Raw genomic sequence first — 23,432 nt, 5'->3', positions numbered from 1 at the left:
AGGATAGCGTCTTCAAAACCAAAAGCAGACCCCACCTGAGATGAGGATCAGGTCTGAATGAGGGGAGTGAAGTTACACCGGGTTTCTATAAAGCAGGATGATGAACCTGGATGGTGAAAAGCACACCGGACTCTGTTGGCCCTGTAACATACTCATACTGTAAAACTGGTTAGACTCACTGGGCAAAAAGCCCAAGATCAACACTGAGCAAAACATACACATACACACACATCCAAATAACTTACAGTAAGAGCGGGGGATGCCTAGTCAGGGATTAAAGCAGGATTCCCAAACAGAAACCACAATGGCGGACATACACTGGACGATTTTTGACCCATTTTGAGCCGATTTTGCACTCTTCTGACTAGTTTTCGCGTCAACTTGATTTTTGGCTCAATCCCGTGTTGTGTCTCGTGTTGTCTGCAAAAAGCGATTACCGCCTCGCGACCAGCTCCTGATCAGAAATAGTGGATTGCATTCATTAATTCGTTCATTAGTCCAATGAAGGGTCGCGGGGAAGCTAGAGCCTATCAGGAGTCTCTGAGCGAAAGACGGGGTATACAACTCGCCAGTCCATTGAAAGGCTAGTGGATCGGATGAATGTCAAAACTGTCAAAACTGGCTCCTCGTGATGGTCTCACACAGTAGGGGAAGCAGTGCGTGCCGACTATCAGACTGCACACGCGTGCGCATCGTTGAAGGGAAGAGGAGGGGCAATGGCAGCAATTCTCACTGCGGAACGAACTGGCCAACATCTAGTCCACACACACCGTCTCCATGTAGAATGGCACAAGTCGCCAAGCCAGACGATTTTTTATTTGTACGCATTTAACAAATGATGTTTGTCCCCACTTCAGGGTTCTTATGATGTTACCGTTTCGGTCTGATGCGCCGTGTAAGAACGTACAGTGTGAGCAGTGATGTTGTATCTGAAACAGTGGGCTTCTAAACATCGTATAGTGTGAGAACATGAAAACTTTTAAATCTTGCAATTTATTTGTGCAGTTTGAGGAGGAACTGCGAGACACTATTGAGAAAATCTTACGGTGTGTTGCAGATTTGAAAGAAATAGAAAAACCACACTCCAAAAGGCAAACTAAGGTTTATATTTTAGACTTTGGTATGGAACAGGTTCCTGCTCTCTGAGCTGAAACAGTATCACATGTCCAGACAAAGCTTTGTTTAGTCGGAATTGTCTTTCTGAGACACAAAGATGGAAAAGCTCCATGCAGGTTGCTGCAGTAGCGCAACACTCTGTGGTGCTCATGCTCATGGATGAACATCAGCCTATATGGATTCCATCATTTCTGCAATCTGCCCATGAGTGTTTCAGACACATCCAGATTTTAGAAACTGCAACCTTCTCGTGTTTGTTTGTGTGCTGAAGAACAAAACGAAACAGTTGGTTTTTACAGTTTGCATAAAGAAATTGCGCCGATTGTTTTCTAGCTAGCATCTTCAGATGCAGCTTAATCCGGAGCTGTAGTTCCATCTGGTTTTATCTGAGACCATGGTTTGTTTTTTTTTGGAGCTGATATTTAATCTGGAGCTGCAGGTGGTGAAAAGTGAGCAATGTGCTATGATAAGATTGGCTAATGTTAGCTCGGCGGCTAAAAGGCATGCTGAGAGCTGTCACCAGGATCTTTCAGATGACATCTGATATCTTCAGCTTTGATGAGTTAATTAATGAGACATGACTTACTTTGCATGTCATTTCATACCGTCTGCAGACATTTATAAAGCGGTCACCTTTAAATACTTCTACATGTAATCACAATGATATAACTATTCATGTTAAACACATGGCTAGTTTTTTTTTTTGTTTTTTTTTAACATATTTACATTTTTATTTTTTATTTTTGAAAAATGTCCAGATCAATATAAAAAATCTGTCTTTTGTTTTGTCTTATTATTTGTGTATGTGTGTAAAATCAATATTTGATATCTAACCATCATCTATCTCTCTCTGTAGTTTTAAGAGAATATTGTACAACCCCAATTCCAAAAAATGGGATGTTGTGTAAATAACATGCCAAATAATGAATGGTGTAAATATAGAACATAAATCACTGGTTTCCAAATCTCCTCAGGCCATATTTTATCCCTAACAGAACATAAAAAACATATCAGATGGTAAAAATGAGACATTTTACCATCTCATGCAAAATGTGAGCTCATTTTGAATAATTAAAAGAATCAAGATATAGGAATAAAATTATGAAGCAAATAGTTAAAAAGGAAAAGTAAAAACAGGATGATAGAAAGTTTAATTCCACGGTTTGTTCTGAGTTGTTTTTTTTTTTTTTCCCAGAAACCTTCGGTAAACCAGCAATAATCGCACTGTTCATCATTAAACATGTGGCTCGGTCCTGATCTATTTACATGTCTGTACAGAAGTAAAAGGACACAGGAAGTCAGAATAATGTCTTCCTTTTTTATTGGTTCCATGTCACCTTCAAGTTGGCATTTTCAGCAGTTTTTCAGCATCTTTGTAGGTGAAGAATTATCTCTTTACAAGGATTAAACAATGATGACCGACTGCTTTTAATACAACTAAAACCTAAATTTGAGTCTGAACCTCAAAGTTAATTAGTTTTTTTTAGTTAATTACTTTATCATCAGGGACCATGTAGAAAAACATTATCAAAAGATGGCTTACACCAGATTTAGCCTTAGCTAGTTTCCATTTGCAGTCCCTGGGACAACAAAGTCTTACAATTTAAAAGGAATTAAAACAATCTAAAACAGCTGTACTTACATACAATCACTTTACATTTCTACACACTCAATATCACAAAACATTCAATTTCTCAAAACGCTCTTAATAAAAAAACACATACATACATACAGTACATCCACATATACATAGTTATGTGTAAGTTAAATCCTGCAAGTTAGAAGGCAACCTCTCTCTTTGCTTCTTGGCCCATCTGATGGAATTTCAGTTTTTTCAGTGTAAAAGGTGGTCAGAAGAAGAGAAGAAGAAGAAAGCCGCAGGTGAAAGCAGCAGTATGGTGGTGATAATGGTGATAATGGAGGATATTCCTCTTGTGTTGTTTCCAGATGCATCACTGACCGGTCACCGCACCGCTGTGTCCTGCACAGGTCAGCCTGTGTTAAAGTCAGGCCCTTTGGCAAAAGCAATGATCTGTGTATGACCTCTGTAACATTTTAGGGATGAGCGGGCCCCGGGCGACAGTTACCACGGATACGCAAGCCAGCAGCACGGAGATGGCATGTCAGTCACTGACACAGAGCTGGAAGGACAGGTAGATATTCAGACTGAATAAGAGCTAAATATAACAAGAACTAGTTTGACAGAAGGACAAATGGCCATGCAGAGAGCAGAAAGGATGCAAATAGACATCCTCAACATAGACTGGTTAACCGTGGGAGGGGGTGGAGGGGTGGGGGGGGGTAGCTTTGACAGCTGACTGTTCTAAGGTGCATCAGGTGTGGGTACGTTATGACTCAACGGGACCACCTTGGACTAAATACCTTTCAGGTTCCCTTTGCTGACTGCAACAACGTTGACCTCCCCCTGACACACTGAGAAAATGACCACTTTCTACAAGTTTAAAATGGCCTGGGGAGGGGGGGGCACAGAGACACCAGCAGCAAAAATACAACAGAATCTCTGACTCAATGTTTGTCAGGATGTGAGAGGGAGGAAAATGTGTCCTTGACACCTTGAGCGGTTTTGTATTGAACACAACTTATTTTGACAGTTAGTTCTATATCACTGACATTTGGGAGGCACACACACACACACACACACACACACACACACACACACACACACACACACACACTTCAGACACAAAGTCATTCTTCAAAGAACGACTCAACGTATTGAAAACAAGCTTCAGATAAAAAGAAGGAGTGTAAGCTTCTTGTGTGAGGTGACGTGAGCGGGTCCGGCCATCCGTACGTCCTCATCATCCTCATCATCCTCATCATACTCATCATCCTCATCATACTCATCATCCTCATCATATTCATCATCCTCATCATATTCATCATCCTCATCATCCTCATCATCCTCATCATATTCATCATCCTCATCATCCTCATCATCCTCATCATATTCATCATCCTCATCATCCTCATCATATTCATCATCCTCATCATCCTCATCATATTCATCATCCTCATCATACTCATCATCCTCATCATCCTCATCATATTCATCATCCTCATCATATTCATCATCCTCATCATATTCATCATCCTCATCATATTCATCATACTCATCATCCTCATCATCCTCATCATCCTCATCATATTCATCATCCTCATCATATTCATCATCCTCATCATCCTCATCATCCTCATCATATTCATCATATTCATCATACTCATCATCCTCATCATATTCATCATATTCATCATATTCATCATACTCATCATCCTCATCATCCTCATCATCCTCATCATACTCATCATCCTCATCATCCTCATCATATTCATCATCCTCATCATATTCATCATCCTCATCATCCTCATCATCCTCATCATATTCATCATCCTCATCATCCTCATCATCCTCATCATATTCATCATCCTCATCATATTCATCATCCTCATCATACTCATCATCCTCATCATATTCATCATACTCATATTCATCATCCTCATCATATTCATCATCCTCATCATACTCATACTCATCATCCTCATCATCCTCATCATATTCATCATCCTCATCATACTCATCATCCTCATCATCCTCATCATACTCATCATCCTCATCATATTCATCATCCTCATCATCCTCATCATATTCATCATCCTCATCATACTCATCAGATTAATGAAAAACAGCTGCAACTCAACATTATCCTATATGCTGCCTGAGTTGCAGGTTTCTTCCATCCTGATGCTCATCTGTCCACACACACACACACACACACACACACACACACACACACACACACACACACACACACACACACACACACTCACGCTGGAAGCCATAAAATACAACTGTAACAGATCGTACTATCATAGTTTGCTTTAAGAGGCCTCCCTGTCACCCAGTTAATCTGAAGAATGCTGTTCTGGTTTACAAGTAACAGCTGAAAATCCAGCCGCGGCTTGATGGACAGCATGACTTACGGCCGGCCTGGCCAGCGACCTCCTGAATGTCTGCGCTCGCTCACATATGTGAGGAACAGGCCAACGTGAGAGTCCCTGAAACGCTTGTAAAGAAGTTGGACGATGAATCTGCATCTGTAGACGTTCCGTAGTTCTAAGCAGGTTGAGGGTCTCGTCGTCTGTTTAATAGAAATGGTGAAAAGGAAACATGTCAGCGGTGGCTTTTCCAAGGTTCCTGGAAGGCATCTTCTGACGATGACATCACCACACACCCACATGTGTGTGACGTGTCTGTGCAGTTCTTACCAGCGTGGTGTTTGCTCCCAGTTCAGACACAGTTGGACCATAATTAGACAAACTGCTTCCTGTACAAAGACCTCCCTGTGTAATATTAATCATGTGAGGATAAAGTTGTAAATCCATCCTCTGCGGAAATTCCCCCTCTTTCATGTGTTCTGAAAACATCGCTGGAGCACAGCGCCCGTTTAATCAGATGTCAGCAAACACGAGACGCTTCCCAGGCCTGTAAATTCTGCGGCCGATGAGGATCCGAATCCAACTTTTCCCCTCCGAGGCCATCAAAGAAAAGAAAACAGAAAGGGAGGAAATGAGATGAGGGCGATCAGCGGAGCGCGGTCCGCGCGGCCCGCTGACCTGATCCCCACCGGGTCAAACCGCACGGCTGCGATAGAGCAGAAAAAAAATATTAGGAGTAGATTTGATGAGCTATTTAGCGAAATTAGTTCGTCTTCGTGGAAAATCACGGCATATAAAATGCTGCAGAATAATATTTTCGGTTTCCCAGCTTTCATTTTCTCCTCTAAGTGACGCCATTCGTCATGCACTCATTACAAAGACAGTCGATTCTGAACAAACTCCAATTGCCTCTAATTTCCAACTGAAATAATGCAAGATGCACATTTTTCATCCTCTGACTTTATTATTGTGTGAGCCTGAATAAACTCACAGAAAACTCCTCATAACTCACTGGAAGGTGTTCCACTCTGCACACAATCTGGTAAAATCAAAGTCAAATGAGGCAGAAGATATTTTTAATCCTCAGGTGAATCACTGAAACTCTGGGACTCTGTTTACTTCACACACACACACACACACGCAGATGCTTCAGATGAACGTGAGGGTGGCCTCGCAGGCGGCGACACCAAGAAGAGAGGACTGAAAGCAGGCGCTCAGAGCTCGGCGTCCGAGCCAGAGGCTGCAACACGGCCATGTTGTGTGATTCTGCTTAATCAAGTTGTAAGTACAACAGAATTATTCCACATTCATCACGGACACCTCAGCTGTCACTGCTGTTTAATGAGTATCAATTAAGCTGTTTCAACAGACCAACTCAGCACATAGAGCAGAGACAAACAGGCGGCACAGCCCCGAGGAGACGCTTCCCAACACACACACACACACACCTTACACTCATCTCTTCTGCAAATTAATACACACCATCTGCATCTAACCTGCTTCAACAGCTTCTTTTCATACACACACACACACACACACACACACAATAATTCATTATGGATAATGTCTTTTATATATATGTATGTATATTTATGAAGAACATTTTAAAGATGTTTTAAATCAATTTATTGTTATTATTATTATTATTATTATTATTATTATTATTATTCCTCTCTCAGTACGTATCCCTGGCTTACTATGCTGCTTATTGGCTCTTTTTCTTGTCTTCTCAACTCCTAACTGCTTCAGATGGACCCTTCTGGTTCTGGTTCTGGTTCTGATGGAGGCGTTCCTCCCTAGTTCTGGTCCTGATTAGGTGTTTTTGTTCTTCCTATTTCTGGTCCTGGTTCTGATTTTGATGTTTACTTCCTGCTCCTGGTTCTGCTGGAGGTTTTCCTTCCAGGTTCTGGTTCTGATGCAGGTTTACTTCTTGGTTCCGACGCAGGTTTCCTGGTTCTGGTTCTGATGGTTTTTCCTCGCCACTGCCTCCCGGAGCGGCTCAGGATGGAAGGCGTTGTAGTAACATGGTAATAAGAAAGCAGACTAACGAGGACTAACAGACAGATTTGTTTTAATGAGGTTAAAATTCACACAATGAAGCGTTTCTGTAAACTTGTGATGTTGTGAGCTGGTTGTGTGTAAATAAAGATGAAGTGAATTCATGATGATGACGATGAAGGATTTGTAACTCATGTCTTACAGCGTAACAGGTACGTCGATGGCCTGATACTGTTTTAACAAACTGCACACCAGGTTGCTGCTGCATTTCGGTTCATTGGTTCATCTCAGTGACGTAACTTGAAAGCATCACAACATCATCTGGAATTTAAACAGATTTGTTTCATTAACTGAGGAATTGTGTAAATTCAATTATAGATTTTTTTACATTTGAGTAAAAAAATGTTTTACAGTGTAGTCAGCCTGAACTGCATAGGAGAGGATGAGATGCTGATAATGTGTGTGTGTGTGTGTGTGTGTGTGTGTGTGTGTGTGTGTGTGGGGAGGGGGAATACTTATTATGATATGTTCAGTTAGACTTTATTTTATGTCATTTTACTGAACATGATTTAACTGTTTCCACTGAAGCTGTTTTCTGAGTTTGATTTCTAAATTAAATAAAAGTTAAATAACAGAAAAAAAACACTTTTTTTAATGGGACTCTGTTAAAAATATAATCTAATTATTTACAGGATTTGGTATTAATTAATCTTGATTAATCACAATTTATTGGCATAAAAACATTTGGCCTGAAAAGCAACCTTTTTTTTTTTTTTTTGGTGAATGACTAGATCACATAATAAACACAGATCTTATTACTGTAAAGTCAGGCTATATCAATGTCTTTTTAATTTAATTTAATTTAATTTCCAGTGGAAAAAAAAATAGAAAATAAACCTGGTTAAAACTGAACAGACTTAAAGTGTCATTTTAGGTAATTTAACTAACAGATCTAGTCTACAACAAGTTACAGAAATTTTAACTTTTCATTGTTTTTGTCTACATTCTTCCTGAACAGACATCGATATGTGACAGTAAACAGTCTGGTCCTGCAGCGGAGGGGATCACCTCCTGCTCAGACTGCAGCTGGAAGCTGCATGAAGACTGGTGGGTTCTAGTGGGTTCCAAAAGTCTCAAATAACTCCAGAAAAAGTCATTAAACTTTCTGATTTTTCTTTCATAACAATTGCTTAAGGGGCCTGAAAAGTCTTTAAATACGGCGCCAAACTGCCACGTTTTCAGCGGAAGCAGCAGAATACTGTGTGCATCGGTGTAAACGGTGTACCAGGAAATTGGGCACCAACAAACGTTCCACGATTAAATACATTCATTTTTTAAATGCATTCGTTTTTTTAAATGCATTTATTGTTTTGTGTACTTAAATGTAATTAAAGTGTTAAAAGTCCTGCTTTTACTTTTTAGCGAAGAGTTGCATATTTACATTAAATCCACCTTGTGGAGTGTTTGTTGTTTTTCTGCTGAATACGTCACAAATCTAATCTGGAACAACAATTGAGTTCAGGGTTTGGTTTCAGCAATAAACAATAAATAATACTGTTTTCAACTGTGTGACTGATTCACAAAACATTCACTTCATATCCATATTCCAATTTTCTCCGCATTATTATTCCTCATATTAATAAAAATAATTTTTAACTCTGTTCTGTAACACCTGCATAAATCCATCATTTTAAAGCCTTGCAGGTTTTAAATGACAGTTTCCAGTATGTTTCTGCATAAAAATGCCATTGATGTTACGTCTCCAACACATTTATCAGTTCTGTTATTAAAATAATCCTCAGAAGTTTATCATATTGTTTTAATTCTGTCTACTATCTATGATGATCCCAAACAACGAGCAGAGGGAGGAGAATGATGTGAGATGGTGTGTAATCAGATCATTCATTCCGACCATGTGTTTACCAACGACAAACACTGACAGGAAGTATGAAGTTAGGCGAGCTGGAGACGCTGTTTTCTGGCTCAGAATGACCGAACTGAACAACGTGTGAAGGCCTCTGTTTGACCCCTGATGAGAGACGGACAATCGCGGGCTGGCGAGGTGAGGCGAGCTGCTGGAACATTGACTTGATTCATCAAATTAGGTTGGATGTAATTGTGCTGCATGACGACTCATAAAGCATCTCGGCTATAAAGCTGTCAGGAAGCCATCAGCCGCGCGCTAAATGAAGTTACAAAAGGTGCAAGGTTCACAACTTCATATGGTGCAGCACTTCCTCTGGTCATAACCTCATCATCTGCAGTAACCATGGCGATGAGGAAACTGCAGCTGGTCTACATCTGATAATCTGAGCTTTATTCATAATGTTATCATCACTAAATGCTTTTTTTTTTTTTTACTGTTACTAAAGAAACTATCTTCAGTCTCTAAGTTGGCCTGCAGCTTTAACATTTTTTATTTGTATTATTATTATTATTATTATTAAATCCACCTTAAACTCATTTTCCTAATCTCCTGATTTAGTGCACTGACCTGCCGGAAACTCACGGAGCACACGGTGTGAAGGCAGTTTACCTTTGTAATTGTTACAGATCACACCATTAGCACAATATTGTCATAGCTGCTGCTCCTGCAGTCTGCGGCAGCTGAGGGTTAATTTGCATAATAAATCTTAATTGAAGCTCATTAAGGATTTGATAAGAAGCAAATCAGGTACACCGCGGATAACTTAAGATGAATGTTTTCTCTGTCTTCAGGCCTTCATATACTGAAGGGAAATATCATATTCTTCCATTACTTCACATCCAACATCATTATGGGCTTTTACATTATATATATATATATATATATATATATATATATATATATATATATATATACGCACATATACACACACACACACACACACACACACACACACACACATATATATGTGAGATGATGTGTTTGTAAAGTTCCCTGTGACAACATTGTCGTGAAGTGGCGCTATACAAATAAAGCTGAATTGCATTGACTTAGGGGTGGGAAAAGCTAATCGAAAAATTTAATATTTGAATTTTTAGCTTCACCATTTTAAAATTTTTAATTTTTTTTTTAAATAAATACATACAATTCATAAATTTTTTTTTGTCATTTTTATTATTTTATTGATCTTTTTACCCGTCTTCTTGGGCATTACAGCAACAGAATGATGGTCTAGCTACTGTGTTTTTTTTTTGGTTTTTTTTTTATTGAAATCAAGGAAAATGAAAAGCAAAAACAAAGTTTTGTGTTTTGTTTTTTTTTTGTAAATCTACAAAAATCAGCAACATGGAAGAATTGTGATTCTCACAATCAATTCTGTACTCAAAAAATTGGAATCAAATTGGGACAAATGCACATTGTCACTGCCCTAACATACATATAATATACATTGTATATATTACACGCTTGTGTCTTTTCAAATTTTTTTACTAATGTGTTTATTTTCTGCCTAGTTGCCTTGAATGAAGTTCAGATGTTTCGTCCTCTTCTGAAATCAGAACTAAGTGATTTTAAAGATGCAAAAAATAAATAAATAAAAAGAAAAGAAACACATGATATGGTCACCTCTCTGAGAAGCATCTGTGGTAGGGTTAACCTGATCCGGCTGCGATCGTTTCTGCGAAGCTTCAAACCATCTGGCCAACATGCACACCCTCTGACTGACTACACATGTAGGTCAACTACTACAAGATGGATGTCTTCACTTAAATCACGGTGTCTGAATGGACGCAGATTATTTGTTGCTGTATGCAGACACCCCAGCTGAAGGCCCACGGTGCTACTGTATAAACTCTGAATTCTCATCCTCTAAATCCACATTAATGAACAATGTGAGCCATAAAGTCTCCTCCCTGTGTTCCTCTGTAAACCAGTGGATCTGCAGGGACCTGGACAAAATACCATCATTTCTTTTGTACTGGCAAAAATAATGAGTTCTCCCCTCTTTGCAATAAACTCTCCTAATATTCCAGCTATTGTCAGCCTTAATCAGTAAAGAAGAACAGAAAAAAAATAAAAAGCCGTGACAAGAAATAGTTTCTGTTCTGCAGTGATGATCACATGGAAACATTATCCACATGAATCACCCCAACGGCATATCAAATTGTGTCATTTGCCTGGAAACTAGTGCAGGTCTCAGAGGGAAGGCGAGGTGAACGAGCAGTCGCTGCAGAGAGGTGCACTTGCCTTGAGACCCATCATAACAGGCTGTTTTTTTCCACACAGGAGAGCGCAGCGCTGAGGAACGAGATCAGTGCGCTGGAGGGCACACCAGTCTCCGTTCTTATCACCTAGACAGCGCACCACCCCGTCTCCCCCCCCACCTCCATGCAAACAAAAGCTTTCACAAAACACCAGCCATCTAAACCTGTCACTTTCCTACTATAACTAGTCTGCATGATGAAATGTTCTGAGATCACACCAAAAAAACCCATCCGACTTGACAGGACTCGTTTCTTCCTGACTGTAGTGGAGAAAAAAAAAAAAAAAATGAAATAGCTGATGAGCAGAAAGTTATTACGGGGTGTCTCTATGGAGAGCACTTGCATGTTGGAAAACTGCAAGCTTTGCAACAAAGTGGAAGTTTGGTTTGCTCCCAAGCTAACAAAAATCTCAAGGCTGAATTTGATCAAAACCAAATATTCGCCTGACATGAATTCTGAGAAATTACGCACATTTAATGACTGCTAATGATCACGTTCCTCCGTCTGGCTCCAGAGAACTCGCATGCATTATTTGCTGCTAAGTGCAGCTTTTCAGTAAAATTAAAAAGAAAAAAAAAACTTCTCCAGATGCTTCCTGAGTGCAGGAAGACGGTGTTCCTGCTGCAGCGGTCTGAAGCACAAAACCTGCACAGAAACAGATAAAGCAGCAGAAAGTTTCAAACCATTCAACGGAAAGCAGACCTGGTGTAGAAGCAGAGTCTCAGGTCGTCACCGAGCCGAAATAAATGGAGCAAATCTCCCAGAAAAAGGAAAAACACAGAAATAAAGGAGCTGATTTGCTTTTTCCAGCCAGAATCTCATGTTTTTGTCTGCCACTTTTTTTTCATTCAGAGAGGACTTCCCTTTCCCACCTAAACTGGATAAACAACATCTGCCTTGATCGGAGGATGTTTTCTGAACAAACCACTTAGGAGGAATTTCTGCTCGCCAATTCCCAGAAGCTGCTGTCAGTCACTGGCTGGCACTGCAACACTTAATGCCTTTGTCTGTTCTCCAATTTATCTTGTTAACAGCAAATTGGGCTAACGGTTTGAAGCACAGAGCTATTGTAAAAGGGGGAAAAAAAAAAAAGAAGAACAGAGAGGAATACTCCCACGGCCACGGCATAACTTATGGCTCCCTTCACTCAAAAATGCATCCCCTGCACTTATAGGGCTTGGTGTTTACACCATATATAAACCTGATACACAAATTCAATCCTGGAATCTGCAGCCTGATGGCCTCTGGCTTTCTGATGCTTCTCTGTAATAAAGCAAAGGTTTAGTGCATCCTATTCTGGACCGGTGAGTAATTGGCATTTTAAATTACCATACAGAGCATGTTTGGGAAAGGGAGTAAATCAGAGACAACTGGCCTTTACTGGTTTGGCTCACGTTAACAAATACGCCTGTTAATAACACAATTCCTACAGGAGAGCGCCGCCGCTGAATCCTGGGAATAAATGTTGGAGCTGGGAATTGCTTTTCTTGCCTTTCTTTGTTTTTTTCCTGTCTTTTAACAACACCCTGCAAAACATCATTTCCACCAGGAGGGATACTGCATCTTTAAGAGCGGCACAAAAATGAAACCTATTCCTTTGCATCTCTCCTTGTTCCCCCTCCACACATCATTAAACATATTATTATAACATGACTGTCAGCCTGCGCCTCTCTTCGCTCCATTCTTGCTCTGCCAGGTAATCAATTTGTCGTCACTCTCTGTAACCCCAGTAAAGTCATCAAGTGAAATGAGTTACAGCTGCAAAGAGCCTTCAAGAATACAGGAGGAGAGGGGAAAAAACCGCGAGAAAAATGACAACACAGCCCAGGAATATTCCACCCGCTTGATAGCACATCGCAGGTCTTGAAGATGAAATATTAATGCACAATTTGTTTATCTGCAGGCCCACATCTCTCCGGTGCCAAGCTGTTAATTTTCTATCGGCACAGACAACGGATCAGTCAGTCATGAACTCTTCACAGCCATTAACGGGAGACATTTTGATTAAGTATTCCTAATGTAGTGGATAGGAAAGAATGAAAACACTCTGCCTGCCAACTTTTGATTGACCATTAAGCCACTGATGAATGTGCCTGTCAAAGAGGAGACAATTACCTCAACAATGAAGAAACTCTTCTGGAAGGCTTATTTCTCTGTAGGGCTGACACATTTAGCAGAGTACAGGCGAGGCAGCTGAGAGCGTGTAAACGGATCACTTAGGCATCTTCTCAAAACTTCTCCCAATAAAACCAGGGCCATTGTCTCTAAGAAAGAAAGCAGGGAGGGTGGGGTGGGGGTGGGGGCTTCTGGAGGCTGAAATGTGGGAAAAAATATTTATTGTGAGGCAATGAGCGCCTGCGTGTGCGTGGAAACTGAGAGTGTGGCGTGCAGATAAGGGTCTCAGTATCTTAAGCGGGTATAAAGAGACGCTATTATTGGCAGAGAACAATCGCCATCTGGTTGCTGCATCCGCCGCCGTAATAAAGACCGATAACTTCTCAACACACCACCAGCCCGTAATTACATCCCAGAGAAATACTCCTGATCATCTGAACACTTCTAATCCAGCAGATTCATCGTCGCTGGCGATGCGCTTTGGGGGGAAAGGTGGTGCTACCTTGCTGTGTGTGTGTGTGTGTGTGTGTGTGTGTGTTTGTGTGTGAGAAAGGGCAAAACAAACAAACACCAGGCTGATGTTGGAAGAGGAATTGTGAGATTCACGTTGTGATGAACATGGGCCTCCCTGAAGACCAGATTTAAACGCTTCACTTCCACGTTTTCAGACGCCTGCAGATCCAACTATTCTGCACAAAAAGTCAAATGTGTGTGTTGTAGAGGTGCCCCCCCCCCCCCCCACACACACACACACACACGCACACACATCCCTTCCTTGCCGACAGCGTGCTTTCAGTGTGCGTGAAACCCATTCTCCATTTGTCCATAAGATTATGAGGAGTTCATCCAGAGTTCATCTGCTAGAGATACAGCAGCAGCACATCTTTCACTTCATGTAGCTCAAACCAAACACACACACACACACACACACAACCTTTTTTTCCCCCCTCTCTTTTCTTCTCCTTTTCCTCAAAAAACTTTCTGATCAGTCAGAGAAGAAACACCTTGTGACAGGTCAGAGGATTACTGAGGGACAACAGCACAGCTCTGTTGCTTTCTTTGCTTATCAGTCTCATTTCTTTCCAGTCTGCCATGCAGCAAACTCTCCTCCAACCTGAGACTTTTTGGAGCAACCAAAGCCCAAAACTAATGGTGTCAGGACTCTGTTTGGGGTCCCTCACGTGGGCTTTGGAAGGTCCAGAGAAAATACCAGAATTAGGTGTTAAACCAGTAACATGGGTTTCTTCATCCAGGACGTTTCCAGTTACATAAAGTCCAGATTGAAGATAAACATGGTGCTGTTTGGGACTCAGGGTCTCATCCGTACCGGTCCGGGAGTCCCGACCAGTCCGGGTTGTCCCGACCAGTCCGGGTTGTCCGGGTTGTCCCGACCAGTCCGGGTTGTCCCGACCAGTCCGGGTTGTTCAGACCAGTCCGGGTTGTCCCGACCAGTCCGGGTTGTTCAGACCAGTCCGCGAGTCCCGCAGGATAAAAGTTTGAAAGAGAAACACAGCGTTCTCACCCGAATCCTATCTAAAACCATCACACACACACACACACACACACACCGAGCAGGTTTCTGTGTCTTACCCGCAGCCCGTTTGGGTGCCTGCTGTTTCCTCCGCGGCATTTTCTCTTTCTGTCTCTTCAGTTCAGCTCAGAACCAGCAGAACCAGCAGAACCAGCCAGGTGCGATGTGAACGCGCTCTGCGATAGTCCATGAACACACACACACTGAGTGTGTGTGAGAGTCTTTATTTCGGCTCTTCCGACTTGTTTGGTCCTTGTCGGGATATCAGAAAATCCACGCAGGAATCGCGCTGAAAGCCACAAACACAGATGTGAAATCTTTCTCTTCCTTCACCTTCCTCCTCCTCTTCTTCCTCCTCCGGGCTGCGGATCGTCTCTTCTCACTCTCCGTTTGTGTCCATCAGCGCCGCGTGTCAGTCTGTCCGTCCGCGCGCACTTTCGTGCGGAACAGAAAGGCTCTGATCCTGGTTCTGGTTCGGGTCCTGGTCCTGGTTCTGGTTCGGGTTGTTGCGCGCGGCGCAGGAGGCGATGCCAGCAGACATCGATCCACAGAACAAACTGAACATTAAAAACTCCTCCCTCCTCGCCTGGACTTGATGATGGCAGCTAGACATTTGTTACACTAGATAACCATGAGTTTATTAAAGGAACAGAGGCCAGAGAAAAAAAAAACACACACACACACACATTTTCAGGCAGCTTTTCTTGTCTGTTTTCCTTCTACTTCCGCTTTGCTCGCTGGATTTTAAGACAAGTTTGATATGAATGAAGGTGTCGCGCGCTTCTCCATGAAAACTGTTTCAATCTGAGCTTCAAATATCCAGAAACAAGTTTTCACAACTGATTCTTTTCACTTTCTTCTCCACAACATTTGGACTGAAACGGACCACGAATCCTCAGTCTGGAGGATTAACAGAATATTCCGCCTGCAGCTGCAGGACGGGATCCGGATGGATGGTCTGAGCTGTTGGCCAACTGCTTGCCTAAATAACTCCTAAAACTTGTCAAGTAAATGATCAAATCTGGAGTCAATCTGAAAACAGACAAGCTACCAGTGTAAACCTGCTGAAACTGGAGTGATGTGGTCACGTGACCCAGCAAAGACGCGCAGCAGCTCTCGGACCACAGCAGGCCACTCAGAAGCAAGTCTAAAGAACTACAGCAGTCCATTCTGGTGGTGATGAAGGCATTAACATGGTTTTGAGTTCTTTAGTGTAGGGCAAAACGAAAATAAATAAATAAAACAATTTGAAACTGGTGCAGCATCCAGGTCTTTTCTCTATAACATGTTCAGGAGAACACCTGTCAACTGCCACCATACACCTACCTACCTCTCTGTCTCCAGTTTCTGTCCGAGGCTTGGCTTGCTGCAGACAAGATGCAGAGTAAAAAGAAAACCTGTCATATGCTGGTTTTGTCTGTAATTTTTAATTAAATAATAAGATGACAGACAATTATCCTAAAATACACCTAAAACTGTAATTTCTTTTCTTGTTTAAAATAAATAAAATTATATTTTGGATGAAAATACTGTTAGAAAACATTTTAAGGAGCAGCAGAGCTTTGTTGTATTAAATTAAATAAGTTAATTACAAAAAAAAAAAAAAAATGAATGTGTGAAAAGATCTGATGCATCCTCTCACAGTTTGTGTTCCAAACAGAAGGGAACGTCTGTCAGGGCACACTTCAAAGCTCGGCTAGCAGTGTTGCCAGTTTAGTATCTTTGGTCATATTTAGCTCCCCATCCCTGATTTTAAGTTCTAATAATTTAACTTCAGTGTGAATAAAGTAGTTACTACTGACTACAAAGTCAAACTGTGCTGCTCTGTTTTACTGTGAATGCTACATGACTAATTAACAGTAAAAAAAAAAAAATTGATTGATAGATAGATAGATAGATAGATAGATAGATAGATAGATATATAGATAGATAGATAGATAGTCACTGCGACACCACTGTGATGCCACTGCGACAACACTGCGAAGCCACTGTGACAATACTGCGACGCCACTCCGACAATACTGCCACAATACTGCCACAATACTGCGACGCCACTGCCACAATACTGCGACGCCACTGTGATGCCACTGCGACAATACTGCGATGCCGCTGCGCCGCCACTGTGACAACATTGCGATGCCACTGTGATGCCACTGCGACAATACTGCGACTCCACTGCGACAATACTGCCACAATACTGCGACAATACTGCAACAATACTGCGACAATACTGCAACGCCACTGTGATGCCACTGCGACGCCACTGTGACACCACTGCGACAACACTGCGACACCACTCCGACAATACTGCAACGCCACTGTGATGCCACTGCGACGCCACTGTGACAACACTGCGACGCCACAGCAACACCACTGCGACGCCACTGTGACGCCACTGCGACGCCACAGCAACACCACTGCGACAATACTGCCACAATACTGCAACAATACTGCGACGCCACTGTGATGCCACTGTGACAACACTGCGACTCCACTGCGACAATACTGCCACAATACTGCGACAATACTGCAACAATACTGCGACACCACTGCGACAATACTGCGATGCCACTGTGATGCCACTGTGACAATACTGCAACTCCACTGCGACAATACTGCAACAATACTGCGACACCACTGCGACAACACTGCGACGCCACTGTGACAACCCTGCGACGCCACTGTGACAACACTGCGACGCCACTGCGACAATAGTGCGATGCCACTGCGACACCACTGTGACAGCACTGCGACGCCACAGCAACACCACTGCGACGCCACTGCGACAATACTGCCACAATACTGCGATGCCACTGCAACAATACTGCGACGCCACTGCGACAATACTGCGATGCCACTGTGATGCCACTGTGACAATACTGCAACTCCACTGCGACAATACTGCAACAATACTGCGACACCACTGCGACAACACTGCGACGCCACTGTGACAACCCTGCGACGCCACTGTGACAACACTGCGACGCCACTGCGACAATAGTGCGATGCCACTGCGACACCACTGTGACAGCACTGCGACGCCACAGCAACACCACTGCGACGCCACTGCGACAATACTGCCACAATACTGCGACGCCACTGCGATGCCACAGCAACAATACTGTGACGCCACTGCGACAATACTGCGATGCCACTGCGCCACCACCGTGACAACATTGCAACGCCACTGCGATGCCACTGCGACAATACTGCCACACCACTGCGACAATACTGCGACGCCACTGTGACAACACTGCGATGCCACAGCTACACCACTGCGACGCCACAGCGACAATACTTCCACAATACTGCCACAATACTGCGACGCCACTGCGATGCCACTGCGACAACACTGCGACACCACTGTGACAACACTGCGACACCACTGCGACAATACTACGATACCACTGCGATGCCACTGCGACGCCACTGCGATGCCAATGTGACAACACTGCGATGCCACAGCAACACCACTGTGACGCCACTGCGACAATACTGCCACAATACTGCGACGCCACTGCGATGCCACTGCAACAATACTGCAACAATACTGCGATGCCACTGTGATGCCACTGTGACGCCACTGCGACAACACTGCGATGAAACTGTGAGGCCACTGCGACAATACTGCAAATCCACTGTGATGCTACTGTGACAACACTGCGATGCCACTGTGAGGCCACTGCGACAACACTGCGAAGCCACTGTGACAATACTGCGACGCCACTCCGACAATACTGCCACAATACTGCGACGCCACTGCGACAATACTGCGATACCACTGCAATGCCACTGCGACATCACAGCAACACCACTGCGACGCCACTGCGACAATACTGCCACAATACTGCGACGCCACTGTGATGCCACTGCGACAATACTGCGATGCCACTGCGCCGCCACTGTGACAACATTGCGATGCCACTGTGATGCCACTGCGACAATACTGCAACTCCACTGCGACAATACTGCAACAATACTGCGACACCACTGCGACAACACTGCGACGCCACTGTGACAACCCTGCGACGCCACTGTGACAACACTGCGACGCCACTGCGACAATAGTGCGATGCCACTGCGACACCACTGTGACAGCACTGCGACGCCACAGCAACACCACTGCGACGCCACTGCGACAATACTGCCACAATACTGCGACGCCACTGCGATGCCACAGCAACAATACTGTGACGCCACTGCGACAATACTGCGATGCCACTGCGCCACCACCGTGACAACATTGCAACGCCACTGCGATGCCACTGCGACAATACTGCCACACCACTGCGACAATACTGCGACGCCACTGTGACAACACTGCGATGCCACAGCTACACCACTGCGACGCCACAGCGACAATACTTCCACAATACTGCCACAATACTGCGACGCCACTGCGATGCCACTGCGACAACACTGCGACACCACTGTGACAACACTGCGACACCACTGCGACAATACTACGATACCACTGCGATGCCACTGCGACGCCACTGCGATGCCAATGTGACAACACTGCGATGCCACAGCAACACCACTGTGACGCCACTGCGACAATACTGCCACAATACTGCGACGCCACTGCGATGCCACTGCAACAATACTGCAACAATACTGCGATGCCACTGTGATGCCACTGTGACGCCACTGCGACAACACTGCGATGAAACTGTGAGGCCACTGCGACAATACTGCAAATCCACTGTGATGCTACTGTGACAACACTGCGATGCCACTGTGAGGCCACTGCGACAACACTGCGAAGCCACTGTGACAATACTGCGACGCCACTCCGACAATACTGCCACAATACTGCGACGCCACTGCGACAATACTGCGATACCACTGCAATGCCACTGCGACATCACAGCAACACCACTGCGACGCCACTGCGACAATACTGCCACAATACTGCGACGCCACTGTGATGCCACTGCGACAATACTGCGATGCCACTGCGCCGCCACTGTGACAACATTGCGATGCCACTGTGATGCCACTGCGACAATACTGCGACAATACTGCAACAATACTGCGACACCACTGCGACAACACTGCGACACCACTCTGACAATACTGCAATGCCACTGTGACAATACTGCGACGCCACTGCAACGCCACTGCGACGCCACTGTGACAACACTGCCACAATACTGCGACGCCACTGCGATGCCACTGCAACAATACTGCCATGCCACTGCGCCACCACCGTGACAACATTACGACGCCACTGCGATGCCACTGCGACAATACTGCCACGCCACTGCGACAATACTGCGACGCTACTGTGACAACACTGCGATGCCACAGCAACACCACTGCGATGCCACAGCGACAATACTTCCACAATACTGCCACAATACTGCGACGCCACTGCGATGCCACTGCGACAACACTGCGACGCCATTGTGACAACACTGCGACACCACTGCGACAATACTGCGATACCACTGCGATGCCACTGCGACGCCACTGCGATGCCACTGTGACAACACTGCGATGCCACAGCAACACCACTGCGACGCCACTGCGACAATACTGCCACAATACTGCGACGCCACTGCGATGCCACTGCGATGCCACTGCGACAATACTGCAACAATACTGCGATGCCACTGCTCCGCCACTGTGACAACATTGCGATGCCACTGTGATGCCACTGCAATAACACTGCAACGCCACTGTGACAATACTGAGATGCCACTGCGATGCCACTGCGACAACACTGCGATGCCACTGTGACGCCACTGTGACGCCACTGCGACAACACTGCAACGCCACTGTGACAATACTGAGATGCCACTGCAATGCCACTGCGACAACACTGCGATGCCACTGTGATGCCACTGTGACGCCACTGCGACAACACTGCGATGAAACTGTGAGGCCACTGCGACAATACTGCAAATCCACTGTGATGCTACTGTGACAACACTGCGATGCCACTGTGAGGCCACTGCGACAACACTGTGAAGCCACTGTGACAATACTGCGACGCCACTCCGACAATACTGCCACAATACTGCGACGCCACTGTGATGCCACTGCGACAATACTGCGATGCCACTGCGCCGCCACTGTGACAACATTGCGATGCCACTGTGATGCCACTGCGACAATACTGCGACAATACTGCGACAATACTGCAACAATACTGCGACACCACTGCGACACCACTCTGACAATACTGCGACGCCACTGTGACAACACTGCGACGCCACAGCAACACCACTGCGACGCCACAATACTGCAACAATACTGCAACACCACTGTGACAACACTGCGACGCCACTGTGACGCCACTGCAACGCCACAGCAACACCACTGCGACAATACTGCGATGCCACTGTGATGCCACTGTGACAATACTGCCACAATACTGCGACGCCACTGCGATGCCACTGCGACAATACTGCAACAATACAGCGACGCCACTGCGATGCCACTGCGACAATACTGCAACAATACTGCGATGCCACTGCGCCGCCACTGTGACAACATTGCGATGCCACTGTGATGCCACTGCGATAACACTGCAACGCCACTGTGACAATACTGAGATGCCACTGCGACAACACTGCGATGCCACTGTGATGCCACTGTGACGCCACTGCGACTCCACTGCGACGCCACTGTGACGCCACTGTGACAATACCGCAACAATACTGCGACACCACTGCGACAATACTGCCACGCCACTGCGACGCCACAGCAAAGCCACTGTGCTACCACTGCGATACTACTGCAAAGCCACAGCAAAGCCACTGTGCTACCACTGCGATACTACTGCAAAGCCACAGCAAAGCCACTGTGACATAAAACAGGGAACTGTGGAAGGAGGAAGGAGGATATTCTACAAACATTTAACAACTGATCTGGATAAACTAAAGAAGTTGCAAATGATCGCCTCAATAAATAAAACAAACAAACATTACTTACTGTTTGTACACTACAGTCAAATCTGAAGGGAGACATGTGTCCAAACCTTTGACTGGCCACGTTTGTTAGTTTTAAAATCCTGCTTGCTTTCATTAAAGTTTTAATATTTTTGTTAACTTAGCTTAGCCTGTATGCTGAACCAAATGATACAATATAAGACAATCAACTAGTGGAATTAATTTGGTTTTAAACCAGTAAAAATGGCCTGAAACTCACACGTTTGTGTAATAAAAAGAGTTGGTATTTAAAGAATGAAGTAAGTTTACTTTTGATCATCAAAAAGTCTGTTCTAAAAAGAAAAATTAAGACAAGAATGAGAAGCAAGAAAACCCTCTGATCTGTATGTGTGCTTTTTATTTTTTAAATAATATCAATAGATATTCCAGTAACGTCAAGCAGCAATGCTTAGACGATGTTGTTCATCACCTGCCAGGAAACATGATGACATGAGACGAAGAACTCAGGCGGGAAAATGTTTGGAAAGCGCAGTGGAATAAAGCATAAAAATGTGGATTTCACACTTTGGATGAAAATATGGGAATTTATTTAAACAATAAGCAACATGGGCCCAGTTTGATGAAAGAAAAAGGTCTACTCCTGATATCAGGCTGAGAGGTGAGGAGGTGTACTTGGACTGGATGACGCAGGTTCTCGTCATTGGACTAGTAACAAAGGTGGATCATTGTCGGCCTTTGAGCAAGGCCTTGACCTCCAACAGCTCCCTGGACTCCTGAAAACCAGGCAACCTGGTGCTGATAATACTGATCAAGGCAAGTAATAAGCAGTGGTTGGTTTTCCTGATTGATATGTCTGTTTATTACATAATGACTGTTGAAGAACCTTTTATAAAATCACCTAATCAAACCAGTTGATAGTTGTACTCTCTGTAACTTCAACATTCATTTTTTGTTTTTTTTTATTATTATTGAGCATATCAACAGGTAATTTAGTTATTAACAGGCTGACGTCTGTCATTGAACAAGGAAATAAGACAAAAGATCCAGTGTGTAAAGTATAAATAAGTTCTGATATGGATTTTTTCGTGTTATTTCATAATATTTTTCTGTTGCTCCAGGTGTAATTAATATTTTTTGTTTGTTTGTTTGCTTGACAGTGTGAGCTGTCACATTGCTGGGTCAGAATGTGACACTAATTCAGTGGAAACTATCTGAAACATGAGAGAAGTGCCGTTTTAACTCACAGTAAAACTCACACTAATCAGTTTCAGTGCGGTTTGGTTTAGATGGTGAAAACTTTGCTCTCAGCTAACCTGCTTCTCTTAGCTTTAGCTCATCTGACAGCTTCAGTTTCTGTCGACTGCAGGGAACTTTGATTGTTTCACACGGCTCATTGTATCTTTTATCTTTCATAAAGGCTAAAATATCTTTAGTTTTTTTACCAACAGAAATACAACATGATCAGAGATCCTGCTACAGAATGAAACATAACTGTAGAGAAAATAAGCTGATAAAGTGTTGACACAAAGTTAAATAATTCAAGCATAGTCTCCAAACTCTTTCACTGATCATTCTAGATAATGACCATAGAAAAATAAATCTGCTTTCTAATAAAGAAAAAAAAGCAG

General features: G+C 43.8%; 1 protein-coding gene across 1 annotated transcript in view; it reads right to left on the bottom strand.

The window, feature by feature from the left end:
• tshz2 (teashirt zinc finger homeobox 2) overlaps positions 1-15,142 on the bottom strand; it is a 49,011-nt gene extending 33,869 nt beyond the window's left edge. The window contains exon 1 of the mRNA XM_079238709.1: positions 14,965-15,142. Within this exon, the coding sequence (XP_079094835.1) occupies positions 14,965-15,004 (40 nt within the window). The 5' untranslated portion in view covers positions 15,005-15,142. The remainder of the gene's footprint in view (positions 1-14,964) is intronic.
• Positions 15,143-23,432: the final 8,290 nt, after the last annotated feature.

The sequence above is a fragment of the Telmatherina bonti genome (assembly GCF_933228915.1).
Source record: "Telmatherina bonti genome assembly, chromosome: 4".
Lineage (NCBI taxonomy): Eukaryota > Metazoa > Chordata > Actinopteri > Atheriniformes > Telmatherinidae > Telmatherina > Telmatherina bonti.
The sequence above is the reverse complement of the archived record's forward strand: the minus strand, read 5'-3'. Positions and strand labels throughout refer to the sequence as shown.